Here is a 16,184-nt window from a genome sequence, read left to right on the forward strand (position 1 = left end):
ACTGCACCTCCAGAATGAGATTGGCACAGGAGGGCAGTGCTTGCTGCTGCTGCTGCTGTTGGTAGTAGAAGCTTTTTCAAGCAAACACAGAGGTAAAGAAAGAAGCAGTGAAAAAGAGACCAGCAGAGGAGGGGAAGGATCTACACTTGGCCTGGATGGTTGGCATGCAGACAGGCAGAGAAAGAGAAGATTGTTGTAGAAAAGGCAAGGGAGGTCGAGATCCAAATGGTGGGCTCTGGTGCCTATTATGGCTACATGCAACTTACCAATAGGAATACAAACCTTATGGAAAACCTGCTTTGTCTTCCATGAAGTTATATTCTCCAAGGTCCACCCCCTCAAAAGGAAGGACAAGCTGTGCAAGAGAGATTTCTATCTTCTCTGGCAGTTAAGATTAAATGGCCTTGGAGGAATAGAGACAGATACGAAGGGGAGATCTTGCAGGAATCCAGGGCTGTAGATTAGATTAGGAAGTTGAAAAAATCTTCCTGGAAGAAGACAGTGGCAAATTAGCTCTGTATTTCTGCAAAAGAAAAGAGCTACATGGAGGTTATGTTCTGCAAAATCCTCAGAAAATGAGCATGACTAGAAGGAGACTTTATATTTTTCTAGGGAACAGATATAATTGCTCCTGGAACTTTTTACTACTGGGGAAGCTAGAAATGCATAACAATATTTTATATAGATTTGATAGCAAAAAAACAAATCTGTTGGATTGGAAATAGATATATTTGGCTTACAATGTTTACTACCTTTGTCAAAGCAGCTATACTCCTGGTCAATAGCCTAGGTTTGTTGTAAAAAACTGACCTAAAATCTTTTAGCCAAAATTCAAAGTTCTTGCCTGGCCTTTTCATGCTGCTGCAGACAAATTTGAGAGTGTACTCTAGTGAGTACATGACTCACGGTGCTTGGTACTTACTTTTAAGTATCCATACAGAGTTGGACTACAAGGATATTGACATCTGTGCCATCTTAATTTGAGCTGTAGATTGAAAAATATGTCTTTGACAAGTTTTATTTTGAAATGCTAATACTCACTGGTAAGTATTCCATGCCTTCTGGAATATATGGAATAGGATATTTGCAAATGACACTCAAGTTTATTTTGCCAAGCAGAAAACAGCAGGCAAGTAGCAAGAGTCCCAGATTTCCTCTGTAGCAGCTCTTGAACTCGGCATGTGCACAATCATAATGAAAAAATAATGAAATTGACATGGGAAATGCCAAATTAATTAGCTCGAATGCTGAGACTTGTTTTTTTTAAGTTGAATAATCCTCTCTGTTCCATGAAGTCAGCTGGGATGCTGCTTGATCTTTAACCATGCTAAAAATTGCCTCTCTACTGACAATGTTAGAGCTGAGCAGAAGGGCTTTTCAAGATGGTGTTATCATAGGTGTCCATTCCTAGCTGTCAGCCCTTTGAGGTGGTCCAGACATGAAACCAAAACCATGAGTACTAATACTACCTTTATTGTAAGGTTAGAGTAACAGAATCTTGCAAATCTGAAAGTGCTTCTGCCCTCCCTGCCTTTACTTTCCAGAAAACCAGGGAGGGTCCCTTCTGAGATGCTTTCTCCATCCCCATCCTTCCTTTGGACTCAGATTTCATTTATCAGGATTGTCTAGGCTATGGCTCTTCCCTCATGCCTCCCAAAATTATTCTCACAGTCCATTACGCTAGCCCTGATGACACCAAAGTGCATGTTATGATGTCATAATGCAAGCTCCACCCATTTATACTTGTTTCTGTCATGATATAAGCATATAAGGCACAGCATTTGCATAATGACATCACAAGGCAGATTTGATCACTTGCCTTCCCTCCTCACTCCCCCCACATGGGTGATGTCATGAGTACTGATGGTGAGCAAGAGGGGGCCTCTATCCAGGGGGGAAAACACATGCGTAGTACTGAGGAGTTAAGCAGCCATTCAAAGAGACACAGATCAGACCCGCCTTAACCTTTGGGGTTTATCTGTCTGGGTTTTCCCACGCTTCTTCAGTTTGTTAGGATTTTCTGTCTAATGTAGTAGTAATAAACACTAGAGACCTATTCCTTGTCTCAGCGTGGTTCCTGGCTGTTAGGACAGGTACCTGCTGTTGTCACAGTGCTCTCTTGAGATGAACTGGGCCTCTTAAAAAGATGTGCTAGCAAGGCAATCATTTTCCATTATTATTTATAATTGGGCTCCTAAATAAAAACAGCTCTTTCTCAGTGGGCAAGCTCCTTCGGAAAGCGTGTTTCTTAGCACTATTTCAAAAGAAGTCAGGTTTTATTTTCAGAGGGATATTCTGACTTCACAGAAACCTGGGTTTGAAGGGGCACTGGTATTCCTGAATCACAGTCATTCTAGTCTTTAAAATCAAGCAATGTAACACAGGCCAGAGCCCAAGCAATGGAGGAGAGCTGAGCAGCTAAGTACAGTAACTAAAGCCTCCTTTTACCTTCCTCTCCTGTGGCCTTTCTGCTGTCCATAACTGAATTGGGTTTTTTTTTACTCATCCCATGTAAAGGGAGAGCCTGAATGAACCAACCAGAAAGGTAAAACCATTTGGAATAGGAAGAATGATGCTTAGGACTTGAAAGCTGTTTTTGCCAATTTCTTTCTGAAGTAAATGACAGAATTCCAAGATGATGTTCCATGATTTTGCTTTTTGTTACATGCAGCTGGTATAAGGGCCTAAAACAGTGTTGGTCTGAATTGTTTGGCAGTAAAGACTGCAAGGAGTCCAGTAAAGAGCTGTTTGTAGTAATGGAGGCCCGGAGTTGCAAAGAGGAACACTTATTACTGATCACATAGGAACAAAAAAGAAAACATTGCCAGTATGATGAAAGCCACATTCAAGAACATCAAAAAAAATGGATGTAGATCATGTTTGTGAAATTGACTAATTGATTATGTGCCATCAAGCCGGTGTTGACTCTTAGTGACCACAATCTGTCCCCACCTGGTCCTTCAGGTCTTCCAAGAGTGCATTCATTGTTGCTGTAACTGAGTCTACCTACCTGGCTGATGGTTGTCTTTTTCTTCTCTTCCTTTCACCTTTCTCACCATTATAGACTTCTTCAGAGAGCTAGGTCTTCACATAATGTGTCTTAAGTAGGATAACTTGAGCCTGATCATTTGTGCCTTAAGTAAGAACTATGGGTTGAGTTGTTTGACGATCCATCTGTTTGTTTTCTTGGCTATCCATGGTATTTTCAGGACTCTTCTCCAACACCAATGTTCAAAAATGTCAGTACTCTTTCTATCCTGCTTCTTCAAAGTCCAACTTTCACTTTAAAAGAGTGTCACAGGGATTGTCTGCACAATTCTGATCTTTGTAGGCATAAACACATCCCAGCATCTGAATCTCTTTTTCAAGGCCTTAATTACTATTCTACCAAGTGCTAGTCGGCGGTGTATTTCTTGACTGCTTGTTCGTTTACTGTTGACAGTTGATTGTAAAAGGCAGAAGCATCCACTCCTTTGATATCTTCACTGTCAGTTCTAAGGCTGGTTGCTGTATCTCTTATTAGTTTGGTCTCCTTTATATTAAGTCTTAATCCAATTTTTTCACTGTGCGCCTTGACTTTCATTACTAGAGCTTGTGGGTCATTTCCATTTTCAGCTATCAGAGTAATGTCATCAGCCTAACACAGACTACTGATGCTTCTTCCTCCAGTTTTAAAACCACACTCATATTTTTGCAGTCTCTGAAATAACAACAATAAATTCTGAAATTGCCAAGAAGACTTTCATGCTGATTAAAGGCCAGGCCACCAAAGCACACACACATTACAAAGAAGAACAATAGTTGACAAAAGAATGCAGAAAAGACAGGCAGCTTTCAACACAGTATTTTTTTAACATACTGTAGCCAATTATTTGTTGAGAAGAAACATGAAATAAACTACTCTTACTACAGTCAAACATCTTATAAAGCCAAGAGAGTATGTGATAAAATGGAAGATAAAGGAAAGTGTGGCAAGAATCCCTCACAAAAGTCTGGAGGATCTGCATACAAAATACTGAATAAAAGAATCTAATTTTAATTAGAGAGCCAGTTTGGTCTAGTGGTTAAGTCAGCAGGCTAGAAACCAGGGGGCCATGAGTTCTAGTCCCACCTTAGGCACGAAAGCCAGCTTGGGCCAGTCTCGCTCTCTCTCAGCCCAACTCACCTCACAGGGTTGTTGTTGTGGGGAAAATAGGAGGAGGAAGGTGTATTTGGTATGTTCCCTGCCTTGAGTTATTTATAAAAATAATAAAGGCGGGATAGAAAATAAATAAATAAATAAATAAATAAAATTCCAGGCATTAATTTGAGGGATTATACTACATCTAATACAGAGTGTATTAAATAAGAAATTCAAGCACATAATACACTGAATGGTTTTGGCTTTAGAAAATACAGTATGTGTTGCATTTCACAATCTTCTGTAAAAACCATTCTGTCACTAATGGCACAAAACTTAAAATGAGGGCAAGTGGGAGGGGAAAATTCAGTGCAGTTCATCCATTTCCTAAGCCCTGCCAAGTTGGGCCAGCCAAGGCAGACGGCAGCAGCTTTTCTTTTTTCCCTTCATCCCCTTTCAGCCAACTGGGGAAAAAGTCCCACTTTTTGGCAAGTATCAGTGTCATATTCAAGGCAACCTTTACTTGATAATGTTAAATATTGGACTGGGAGCTAGTTCAAGTCCCCAGTCAAGGAAGGCACTGGGTGACTGTGTGCCAGTCATGCTCTTTCAGCTCAAACTACCTCACAAGGTTGTTACTGGGGATAAAATTGGGGATGGGGAGACCCCCATGTAACAAACCACTTGAACTGTGAAAGGCAAGCTGTAGAATAAATAAATGTACCTTATTCCCAAGTAAGCGTGCATAAGACTTCAATTTTAGCCTCCTTAATTAAAGCTAGAGATAGCAACATTATAATGTCAGTGTTAGAGCTTTGCTTTATATACTGTAAAGCTAAAGATCAAGGAACTCCACTGTCAACACAAGTATATATTTATCAATCGCTTAAAAATTGTTTAGTATTATAGTGTCATTTGCCCCTAGTCTAGGTAAGGCTTTTCCAGACACTCAGTTTAGAATGAATCAAGATCCAACTTCAAGATTCCCAATGAAACAGTTAGCAAGCTCCAGGGGTATCTGCAGGGCCAGGTCAAAAAAGTCAAACTGACTTCCCTGATTAGAGAAAAGACAGTATCTACATTTATGGCTGACTGGAAACCCCTTACAGACTTTTTGCATGAAAGAGAAAAGAATGAACTTATGACTCGGTGGTTTTAATGATTAGAAAAAAAATACATAATAGAAAGAAGAGAGCTTTTTCTTTTGTAACTAGAGTAAGAGATAATTTTGTTACCATACTTGTATTTGCTTCCAAGAAAAGCAGAAACTTTTTTTATCTTTTATTTTTTATCTTTTCCTTTCTTCTTTCTTTACGTTAGTTTTTGTTAAGTTTTTATCGTCTTTTTAAAACGTTTAATAAAATTTATATTAACAAGATAAATAAAAAGGTGGCTAGGAGAATTCCTTCAATATACATGTATTAAACATCCTGAGTTGTAAAAGAGAACATCCCTCTTCAAGGCAGTAGAATCTGGAACGTGAGATACTGGGAATGTATATAGTGGAATTGACCCTCTGCTTGGATCCTTCATGAAGGCATCAGGCCAAGTATGTTGTTAAAACAGTGTTGTTTGAACCTGTCTGGTTTAAAGGTTCTTCTTTTCACGGCTTTTCAGCAAGTAGAAAAAGGACTTGAAAAAATCTTACTGTGTGAAGTTTACAGTATTCTGCATCTTCTCTCTCATGTCCTCCTCTCCCAAAAATCAAGGAACATTCCATGCCAAGTATGTATGCTCAGCCCCTTTGTAGTTTTCTCTCCCATCAAGTATTTGTTGTTGTGGTACTTCTGAAAACTGGAGTTCTCCAAGCCTGCTGATAGTGTTGCCTTGTGTTTGGATGGTGCTTTTTTTTATTAAATGTGGAGTGACTCTTAGGGAACTGGTATCAGCCTTAGCGCTCTCTAAATCTGTGAGCTTACAACGATCTACAGTACAACTTACCTGATTAGGATGAGCATCAAATTTAATGCCTCATACCTGGTGGCCCATTCCCTGCCCGTAAGCAAATCAGAGTTCTTCAGTTTGGGTGGCATTTACTTTTATTTAGGTTAATACAAATGTTTAAAAACATTTGCCAAGGTTCCCATCTCTCACCACCTTTTTCCAAGATATTTTCTTGGTCTGAGGCAGCCATCCATCCATCCATCCATCCATCCATCCATCCATTCATCGTTTGAAACAATACAATCATGGTCATTCTCTGTGGCCACTGTGCCACCCACAAAAAGGCAGAAGTGAATTCTTTATTAGAGCATGTTGCGTGTCCAAATCTTGGATGAAATACTCTTCATCTGCATTGCTTCCTTCTCCATTAACTAAGAGCCAAATTATATATTACATAGGGGAAATTTTCAGGTAATTCTAGTTGGAATTCTGGTAGTTCTGCAATTCATTCACTAAAGTTATTAGTTAGCAGATCTTCTGGTTGTAAGCCAAATGAAAACCCTTGAAAATGTCTGGGAACCGATGTTTGAGGTCCAAAAAGAGAAGTAAAGTCTATTAAGAAAGTTACATACAGTAACAGCTGGAATTTCTGAGCTTTCTACCTCAAGGAAAGGAGAAGAGAACAATGGAGATTTTTTCAGTCTTCAATCAGGGAAAGCAGAGCAGAATCAGAACAAAGGAGTTCCTGGCTTGCTATTGCTACCCCTAATACCTGTAGGGATCAACAGGATAAAAGGTGCAAAATGTCAACACTTCTGGAGCTTCATTTCCAATATTAAATTCAGCTCATTCAGCCTTAACAATCTGGTATTCTCCCCTGCCAGTGTGATTAATACCCATGCTGGCTAGTGGATTAAGTGGCTGTATTCTATGAATTCACAGAACCCTAAAGAAGGCTGACCTACTTTCTTTCATACCTTTGTCTCCCCTTTCTCAAATTAGTTGCAGCAGAGAGAATCTAGAGTGTTGAAACTACAGTTTTAAAACTCTACAGTGTTAAAACTCTCCTCTTGGAATACAGACTGAATGATAATCTTTTCTCCCATCACTAAAACTGGAATATGGAAAGAAAATGAAAATGTCACTGGCTCCAATAATTGTGCAGTAACATAAAATACAACACCAAAACATCAAGCCATTCTCAAAATGCACTTCTAAGATACAAATTTAAATTGTTTTTACAGCAACAGAATAGTCATGACACCCCTCCAAAACATTCTGGGAATACTAGTTTTATCGAAGTAATGCAGTTTCTGCGTTATAGACTGTTATCTGATCTCATAAAACGATTGCTTCTGAAATTTCAAGGTTAATAATTCAGTGGTGGGAAATATGCTGTCACTCAGCATCAATGTATCTCCAGATACCTCACACAACTCCCAATTCTTCCTGACCTTTTTTGTTAAAAGAAAATAAATAGGATCCATAAGGCGAAGCACCGGTCTCTAATTTATTTATTTGCAGCACTGCCCTGGGTACCAAAAAGGTTCCACGGAGATTATTGAGAGCATCCTAGGTGGCTAGCCTGCCTTCTGCTAAATGGGTGTTTTGTGACCATATTTTGTGACTAGTCAAGTCTCCCTTGAGAGCTATTTTGTACACTTGTCACATGCTCTCAAATGGCAAATAAGATCCAGCAGAAAGGTGGCTTGCCCATAGGATAAATGCTTAAGCAATAATTGCAAATATGCTCTGCGAGTTTAAAAAAATAACTACTAGTAACACAAGTGTTGGCACCTTTTCCATAGAAAGGCTCCCAAATCAAATCGCAGTATATGGCAGATAAGCAAATTCTTTGCTTCAAGAAACTATGTTATTTATTTGAAAATTTAAAGTCTCATCTAATCCATGGCTGTGATACCAAATTTTCTGTACACTACTTCATTAAATCAAGAAAATGTTTCCTTAACTCACAATATGTCTCCCTATAAGAAAAAAAAACATCCAAGAATTCTGGACTTTCAGTGATCGCACTGGAAAAACCCATGAGAGAATCTGCATGCCAGCAGCAAGGAGCTCTTTTGGATTCCCAAATGCATCCAACCCACGGGGATTCCTTCTGCGGTTTATCCACTAAAGCAAAGCTGAGAACTATCACTCTCAGTTCCATCTACAGACAGGACAGCTATGAACTAATGAGTAGATAATATTTTTTATTTGGGCTATTAACACCCCCCCCCCCAATATTCTAGTAGAATGGGGATATACAGCCAGTGATTCCAGGGTCACATATGATCCCATGAAGCTGCAACAGAATCATAGTTTTTAATGTGAAAGAATGGGGAAAATATTAAATCTACGGATAACAATTCCTATTAACAGTATTTCAATTTAATTGAAATTATAGTAATTTGCTGCCCTTGCTTGACTCACTTTGTTCTGTCCACATCTTCTTTTTCAGAACAGCCCTGACAGTCATATTATTTCCCTCTCTTTTCCCATGAACAATCCCTTCACAATCTTTCCCTCACTTTTATGCTGGACACCATTTCTTATGCGAGAGAATGGGACGTTCCTACACATGCTAGATTTCATCTCTACAGTCACAGAACCGCCCCTCACAAAGGAGCTCCATATTTGCCTCACAAAGATGTGGCATTCTGAATCAGAGTGAACCCAGTGGATCAGGCGCCTAGAAAACATTTAAAAATCAATCAAATATACTTTAAGAGAAGTTTATTATATTTTATTTTGGTCAGCACAGTAATAAACACACAAGTAATAAATTCATCAAACCAATGGCATAGTTACTTAGACAAATATATTGTAAACTAGAGATATACATAGTGCAGTTCATCTTGCAAACACAGAATTTTTTTTTAAATATATATATAAATATTATAAATATTAACCAGAGTAATGACAAACATAAAGAAAAAATATTTCCAAACACTTGTACTTTGTCAGTAGTGTCATAGTCAATGCTAAACGGATGTTGCCAATCCAGCTGCAGAAAGCCAAACTAACTTATTAAAACACGGACATAGCAGTCTAGAAGTAGATGTATTTTAGCTATACTGTAGCATATTCTCTTCAAACATAGACTGAACAAATAAAAGTAATAGAAGTTAATGCAACTCCGAAAATGTTGGCTGTGCATTCATTGGAAATAGCTTCCAATATCTTGATTGATTTTAATGATGGTTCTTAACAGTGTAAGTGCATATTCAACACAAATTCTTATTTCATAAGTTAATAAGGATGCAATGTGTATAAAACTCTTTTTGCATCCCATTATATTGATATTGGCACAGACACACACAGAGACACACACACACAATTCTACTGAAGCTCCTTTCCAGCAAAGCAATTAATATATTGTAATTCTATAATTAGAAGTGTATCTGTGATGGTAACTATATGGCCCATGGAATTCAAGGCTAGTAATCATAGCAATTCAAGCTTGATATAATGGCTTCAGCTGTACTAAGGACAGAAGCTCAGGAGGAATATCTTGACTGAAGAGCAACAGTTATGGAAGATTATGTATAGTATAGCTCCCCATATTCTTAGAGAGTGAATGTATGTTAAAACAGCTGTCCAGTATATATTGCTTGACACCTTAATTTGCTTGAGTGGGTGTACAAGCAAGGAATAGTTCTTAGGATCATCTTTCATCTTGTCGTAATAGTGCAAAGATGATTAAATAGATCTATGTATTTCTTTGTGCATACTGCTGCAGTTTTATGACTGCTGCAGCATACTCCAACTTGCAGACCAGCTCATTTGTACTAGACTCATAAGACAAATGGGAAGTAAATATCCGGTGTGAATTCACTGCACAGTCTCAGTAGGCTTATTCTAAGGCTAATTCACAGTTAATTAGATGTTTTAAAAACATAACCTGGAAAAATATCACCTAGAAAATGTCCAGCTACATAAATAGTAGATAGAAAGAAGGAATGATAAGAAGCACTGCCTAGAAGAGTTCAAAGGCAACTATCTGGCCGAAAGTTATTGGCCTAGAAGATGATGCCAAAAAAATTCAGAGTGCAACATAACAGACAGCAGCACAAACTTTTCACAGTGTCTAGGATATTATAGTTGTAAATACGATTATAACCTGCTTGGAAATTTTAAGTCATGAAGAGGGTAGGAGATATTATTAATGGTTAAAACTGTTTGGTAGCTGTTGATATTCTTGGGAACCTAGCAGTCATGCCTTAAGTGAGAAGCCCAAAGAAAGTATGGCTAGAAACAATTAATATGATGTCCTAGAACAGGGTTTCTCAACCAGGGTTCTGTGGAACCCTAGGGTTCTGTGAGAGATCACTAGGGGTTCCCTGGGAGATCATGATTTATTTAAAAAATTATTTCAAATTTGGGCAACTTCACATTAAAGAGGTAAATGTCATTCTTTATTTTTAGTTTAAGAACACTGTTAATGCATATATACAGGCCTACACATGAAATGAATAAAATAATTTTGTAACTTCTGGCCTATATTTGAGCCTGAATGTTCAGGGGCTCCCTGAAGCCTGAAAAATATTTCAAGGGTTCCTCCAGAGTCAAAAGATTGAGAAAGGGTGTCCTAGAGAGACTCTTTCCTGTGACATTTAATACATACACACATATTTATCGTGCTATAATCTATATTCAAACAGGTTCTGAACAACAAGACTGGATCAGTATTAGAACACATTTTTAGATTCTTTGGCAAGTACAAGTATACTTTGGCAAGTATATTGGGAAAAAATTACTAGCAATAAGTGGAACACTGTGATGGATACAAATGATCAAGTACCTTGCCATTAAAATGATGCATCCATATTTAAATCTGGAATGTTAGTAGACAAACAAAAAAGGGACTACTTGAGTTCTCAAATTTAGCAACGTATTGTTATGTAGCAAAATTAGCATATGATAATCGTACAGTAAATATTAGCACTGAAACTAGCAGATACTGAAATTCTCTTCAAGGCCGTGTTATGATTTAAAAAATAAAATCTGGCTTCCAATCTCTCTCTATTAACATCAACATTTCATATGGAAGGAAAGTTCTGAAAATTCTGAGAAATACATACATTTGAAAAATACATAGGACTTGATTCAAAGTAACCCTTCTGAGAATAGAAGGGTTCTTTCTATTTATGGGAAGATATCTGTGAAGCTGCTACTGGAAGAAATTAGCAAGGTGATTTTTGTAGATTCTTCCCTGAAGACCCCAAACTCCCCCCTGCTATCACATACTACTCTGGAAAGCCCACCAATTCTTTGGAACTTGGAAGAGAGGGGACGAATTGGTGAAAATGGTGCCTCCTTCCATGTCCCCCCAAAAAACCATTTCATAAATAGAATGCTGCTCAACGGGAACTCTAGATCAAGCTGTATTACTACAATCAACCATTATGCAAACTCTAATCCTCTGAATAAAAAAAAATCCTCCACAACCTGTGGTATTGTTCAGATGAAAGCTCTTCAGTGCAAACAGGCCATTTTTCTCTCATCCAGTAATGTCAAATAATTCATTATTATTCACTGAAAAGTATGTTCTTTAAAGTTGATTACCAGAAGTCATTCATTGCAGCTAAACACAACTGGTTCCAAAAGAAAATTACAAAATCCAACCCCATCCCCAATTTTGCAGGAGGCAGTTTATTTCACAAATCCATTTGTAACAAAAATTAGGTTTCAGTAGAGTCTGGAAAAATAAACGTTTTCATACTTGGACGGCCATATTCAGAACACCATTTTTAAGACTGGACTCAGATGTCCATTTATACATCATTATCCAGATTTTCAGCATGATAAATGAAAATCTGAAGCTGTCCTAAACTCCTGAAAAATAGCTGTTGTTTCATTTAGCTACAGTCTAGCTGTAGTCTAGCAGGTTGAAGTTATTGGTATTGAGATCTTCTGATTCAACCACACAGTACTTCTCTTTCTCCAAAGCCAGCACTATATTCTCTTCATGCATCAGAAGTGCTGAAATGAGATGAATGGGACAGTCTCTCAAAAGAGAGTTACTTTTTGGATTTTTCCCCACCTCCCAACTCTTAGAGCCCAGTGGATGCTCTGCTCATGCAATATATCCAAGCCACACACTCCATGTGAGCCAGGGCTACTCCCAGTTCTTCTGATAGGAAAAATTACAAGGCAAGCCTGAGCAACACCATCTGTATGGCTAGCACAAGCAAAGCTGGAGGAAAAAGGTACCTGCCTTTTCCAGGGACACTTCCCAGGCTTCCAGTTGTGTGCTACAGCACTGAACCAGGAGCGCAGGTGGCTGCCATGAGGATGTGCCCTAGGAAATAACTGTTTAGCAAGTAAGGCACCTCATAATTTTTTTCCCAGTTGCGTGTCAATCATACAAATCCCATCTCTCTAAAGTCTGACATATTTAAGGGAAAAGGGAGTTGACAACAAAAGTACTTGGAACAACTTCAAATGCTTAATTTATTGTAGCATTAAGAGTTTTGTCAGAAGAACCTATTTCTTAAGAATTCACTTTATGACAGGGCCAGACCAAGATGGTTTGCTGCCTGAGGGGAGCCCATTGTCCACCTCTCCCTTGAATAAAAAGCACAGCATTGAAAGCTAGTTAAGTCATTTAGACACCAAAGGCAGAAAAATGCTCTACCATTAAAAATATGGTAACAAATGAAATATTGCTTCTCTCCTTTCATGACTTCTGACATCAACTGCCTGAAGCAGCCATATTAACTCCCTCAAAGTACACACATAAATAGTTTAGGAGCAAAGCAGTAACATAGCTCTGTTCAGAACCTGGTGTGTTGAACAGTATATCATTATTTTGTTTCTTTTGGAAACATGTGGCAAGCAGTGAGTCAGATAAAATCTAGCATGGAAGACTGAAAGCCCAGTAGAAGATCTATTATAATATAAATATATCTATTACTTGTATGACAGATTTTGGATCAAGACCAATATTTTGAATTATATTTAACTTGATCATAGTATTTGCATTTTAATGTTCTAGAAAACATGTATTTAGGAGCCAATTTATACCACCCAACTGGTATGGTGATGAGTACCTTAGGAGAAATGATAACATGCCATCAAAGAAAACAAGTCAAGAGTTACTGAATGGGGAACACATTTCTAGGCAAATGATTATGCAGACGTGGCTCATTAATCATTGAAAAACCCAAGCTTTCCACCACGTATTTCTCAGTACTGAAAACTTTCTGGGTACTCATTCACTCTACCTTTCAGTAGTGTAATAAATACACCATGGATAGTGCATGGTGAACAATCATGAGAGTTCTCTGGCACAAGTAAGATCAATCCCAATCATTTGCCCCCCATATTCACCATGTTAATAATTTAATTGCATGACATCATCTTAAATCTCAGTACAGCCTGACAGTTAAAACACTCACTTCTCTTCATGAATAGAAGCATTACTGACAAAAGGAATTTCTTCCTTATCTGTCTTCCCCAGGATCAGATTTTGTTTCTCCAAGTTTATCACACACTAAGAAATAAATAAAGGTGAATAAAAGAAAATATATTAGAACATAGATTAAGATTACTTGAGTAAAAAGGATAAGGATATGCAAAAGGAAGACCAAGGAAAGAGAAGTTTACCTTCAAACATTTCAGTGTTTGTAATCCGAGGGAGAAGCTTTTCTCATTACCTTCTGAAAAAAAAAAAAAAAAAAAGGAATATTCAGAGACATGCAATTTTTTCTTTGGGAAAAAAAAAGCTCTATAGCTCTGTTCCTATGTAGCACATTAAGAATATAATGTGATATTGATGCTTTTCTCAATTCTTTCTCTCCACTGGATGTCCAGAACATCTTCTAGAAGTGCATTCCCATTTTGGCAGATTTCAAGCGCACTCCAAGTACCAACAAAATAGTGGCACAGTTTTGCAATTTTTTATTCTCCAAATGTTGAAAAAAATGTTCATCTTGGAATCTTCAAAAACATAAAAAGAACTGAAAATATTATGCCTCATTCTTAATCACATAGTTGACTCATTGGCTATGTTCTTGTGACTCTTGGAAGTTAAAATATAATATAAATTGAAAATGTGTTCTCCAGATGCAAAAGATTGTTCCTACTGTATTACATATCTGTGGTACATACAGTACATGCCCCACTACTTTCATCTCTAGCAAACAAGATTTTGTATTTCAAAATCCTACACAACCAATATAATCAGGAGTTGTTGTTATTAAAATTTAGAGGCCACCCAATTCTAGAACAACTCTGGACAGCTTACAGTTAAAAAGACAGAAAACAGTAAGAAAAAAAAACCTGTGTCCAGGCAAACTGCACTCTACAGTATATACTATAAAACACAGTTGACAGAGGCTCACAACCACCCTCAACCAAGGCCTGAGAGAACAGCCAATTTTTAAAAGTTTTCCAGAACATCATCAGGGTGGAAACCACATGGATCTCTGGGGGGATATAATTCCAGAGGGCAATTATGTGGGGAAAAACAGTTTTCTCATTCATGGTACTCAAAAATTTACTGGTGAAAGGCTTGGCTGCATGGCATCTGTCTTGCTATAAACACTTACCAGCCACAACAACTGCAGAACAATCTACATGGACAGTCCCCATTGTAAGAGGCAGATGTTCCAGATGACCAATCACTTTCATATTATGTGGCAATGAAATCTTTTCACCTTCCGTTTTGTAGGATTTCATATGCTCTTTTAGCCTGGAGATGGAAATAAACAACTGTCTTACAATCTGAAGTATGCTCATTTTAGGAAGGTGGGCAATATATGTTGCACTCTATATATTAACTCTGAGGGCAGATAATTCCCATTAATTAATTTAGCATCTGACATGAAGCTAGCTAGCACACATATAGAAATGAATCTTCCCCTGCAAATGTGAAGGAATGCCTACTGAGGAAAGCAGAGAAGGTGCCCTCTTACCTGGTATTCAGGCCACATGTGCTTTTTCAGCAAGTACACCTCTTTCTGGGTAACCTACTGGTAAAGTTATATATACTTTACTAGATCTCAGTACTAGGCATGCATGACAAAACACAAATTTTTCTTTTTTAAAGCCTCTTTTTACTTGCTAATTATTAAAACATACACACACACACACAGAGTATATATATATACCATAACGTATTATGATAGGTTACATAGAAAGCAGCCATACCAATAAGAAATCTTAAGATTATAGTTATCCTCCCTTTCTTTGCAGTTTGACCTTTGATTCACAAGCAGTATGAATGGAGAAGCCAGTTTGGTGTAGTGGTGAAGTCACCAAGCTGGAGACCATGAGTTTTAGTCCTGCCTTAGGCACGAAGCCAGCTGGGTGACCTTGGGCCAGTCACTCTCTTTCAGCCCTAGGAAGAAGGCAGCAATGGCAAACCACTTCCAAAATCTTGCCAAGAAAACTGCAGGGACTTGTCCAGGCAGTTGGCAGGAGTCAACACTGACTCAAAGGCACTTAAAAAACAAAAGGGATGTGCAAAACATTTTAACCTTGCAGCATTTTCAAGCATTCCAAGTTGGAAACAAAACAGAAATGCTTTGAGAGTTTTATTTCAAAGTCAGAATACTGTTATAAATAGTTTGAAATAGCATCATTTCAAGCATTCCAACCCTTCTGAGCTTCTGCTCTACAGTATTTAACTTTTGCTGATTCCAGTTCTCTGTGTATATAACATGAGGAGGTGTGATCGCTCTTTTTAGGTTGTAAACTTTTCAGAATATATTTTGCTTGCTGTCCGTACAGCAGGGCTTTCTAATGCTTATTAGAAAGGAAGATGACCTTCATGGAAACATGCAGGCTCCATTGCCTATGCAAAAGGGGCTAAAGCAGTTTTAAAGTCAGAATGACCAGATAATGTTCAGAAGCAAGTCAGACACATTCCTCCCTAATTCATTGAACTATAAGGAGGAGGAGGGGGTACAGCGCAATCAGACTTGTGAGATTCTCAACAAAAGTAGTTTTAGCCATCCTATGGAGTTTAGTATAGTTTATTATTGATTAGCAGTTAAGCCATATCAAAGTACAGGATATAAGACATAAAACCTCAATAAGACTGTATGTAAAAATAGAAGAAACAAATTAGATAATAGAAGAATAAAAATATAAATCATATTTCTGAATCACCCCTACAGTTTACCCCAAACAGGCTCACATATTCAGATCTCAACTGAACCGTTTTTATTCA

The 16,184-nt window shown here is 37.9% G+C and overlaps 1 protein-coding gene across 2 annotated transcripts in view; it reads right to left on the bottom strand.

The window, feature by feature from the left end:
* Positions 1–10,749: 10,749 nt before the first annotated feature.
* NRIP3 (nuclear receptor interacting protein 3) overlaps positions 10,750–16,184 on the bottom strand; it is a 38,204-nt gene continuing 32,769 nt past the window's right edge. The window contains exons 4-7 of one of the 2 annotated variants that reach the window (XM_063289432.1): positions 14,560–14,702; positions 13,616–13,668; positions 13,408–13,502; positions 10,750–11,989 (exon numbers count right to left, since the gene is read on the bottom strand). In XM_063289432.1, coding sequence (XP_063145502.1) covers positions 11,974–11,989; positions 13,408–13,502; positions 13,616–13,668; positions 14,560–14,702 — 307 coding nt within the window. In that variant the 3' untranslated portion in view covers positions 10,750–11,973. Of the gene's footprint in view, positions 11,990–12,182; positions 12,320–13,407; positions 13,503–13,615; positions 13,669–14,559; positions 14,703–16,184 lie in introns of those variants that run through there. The other variant, XM_063289431.1, reaches the window with a different exon arrangement.

Source organism: Candoia aspera, chromosome 1 (genome assembly GCF_035149785.1).
Source record: "Candoia aspera isolate rCanAsp1 chromosome 1, rCanAsp1.hap2, whole genome shotgun sequence".
Taxonomy (NCBI): domain Eukaryota; kingdom Metazoa; phylum Chordata; class Lepidosauria; order Squamata; family Boidae; genus Candoia; species Candoia aspera.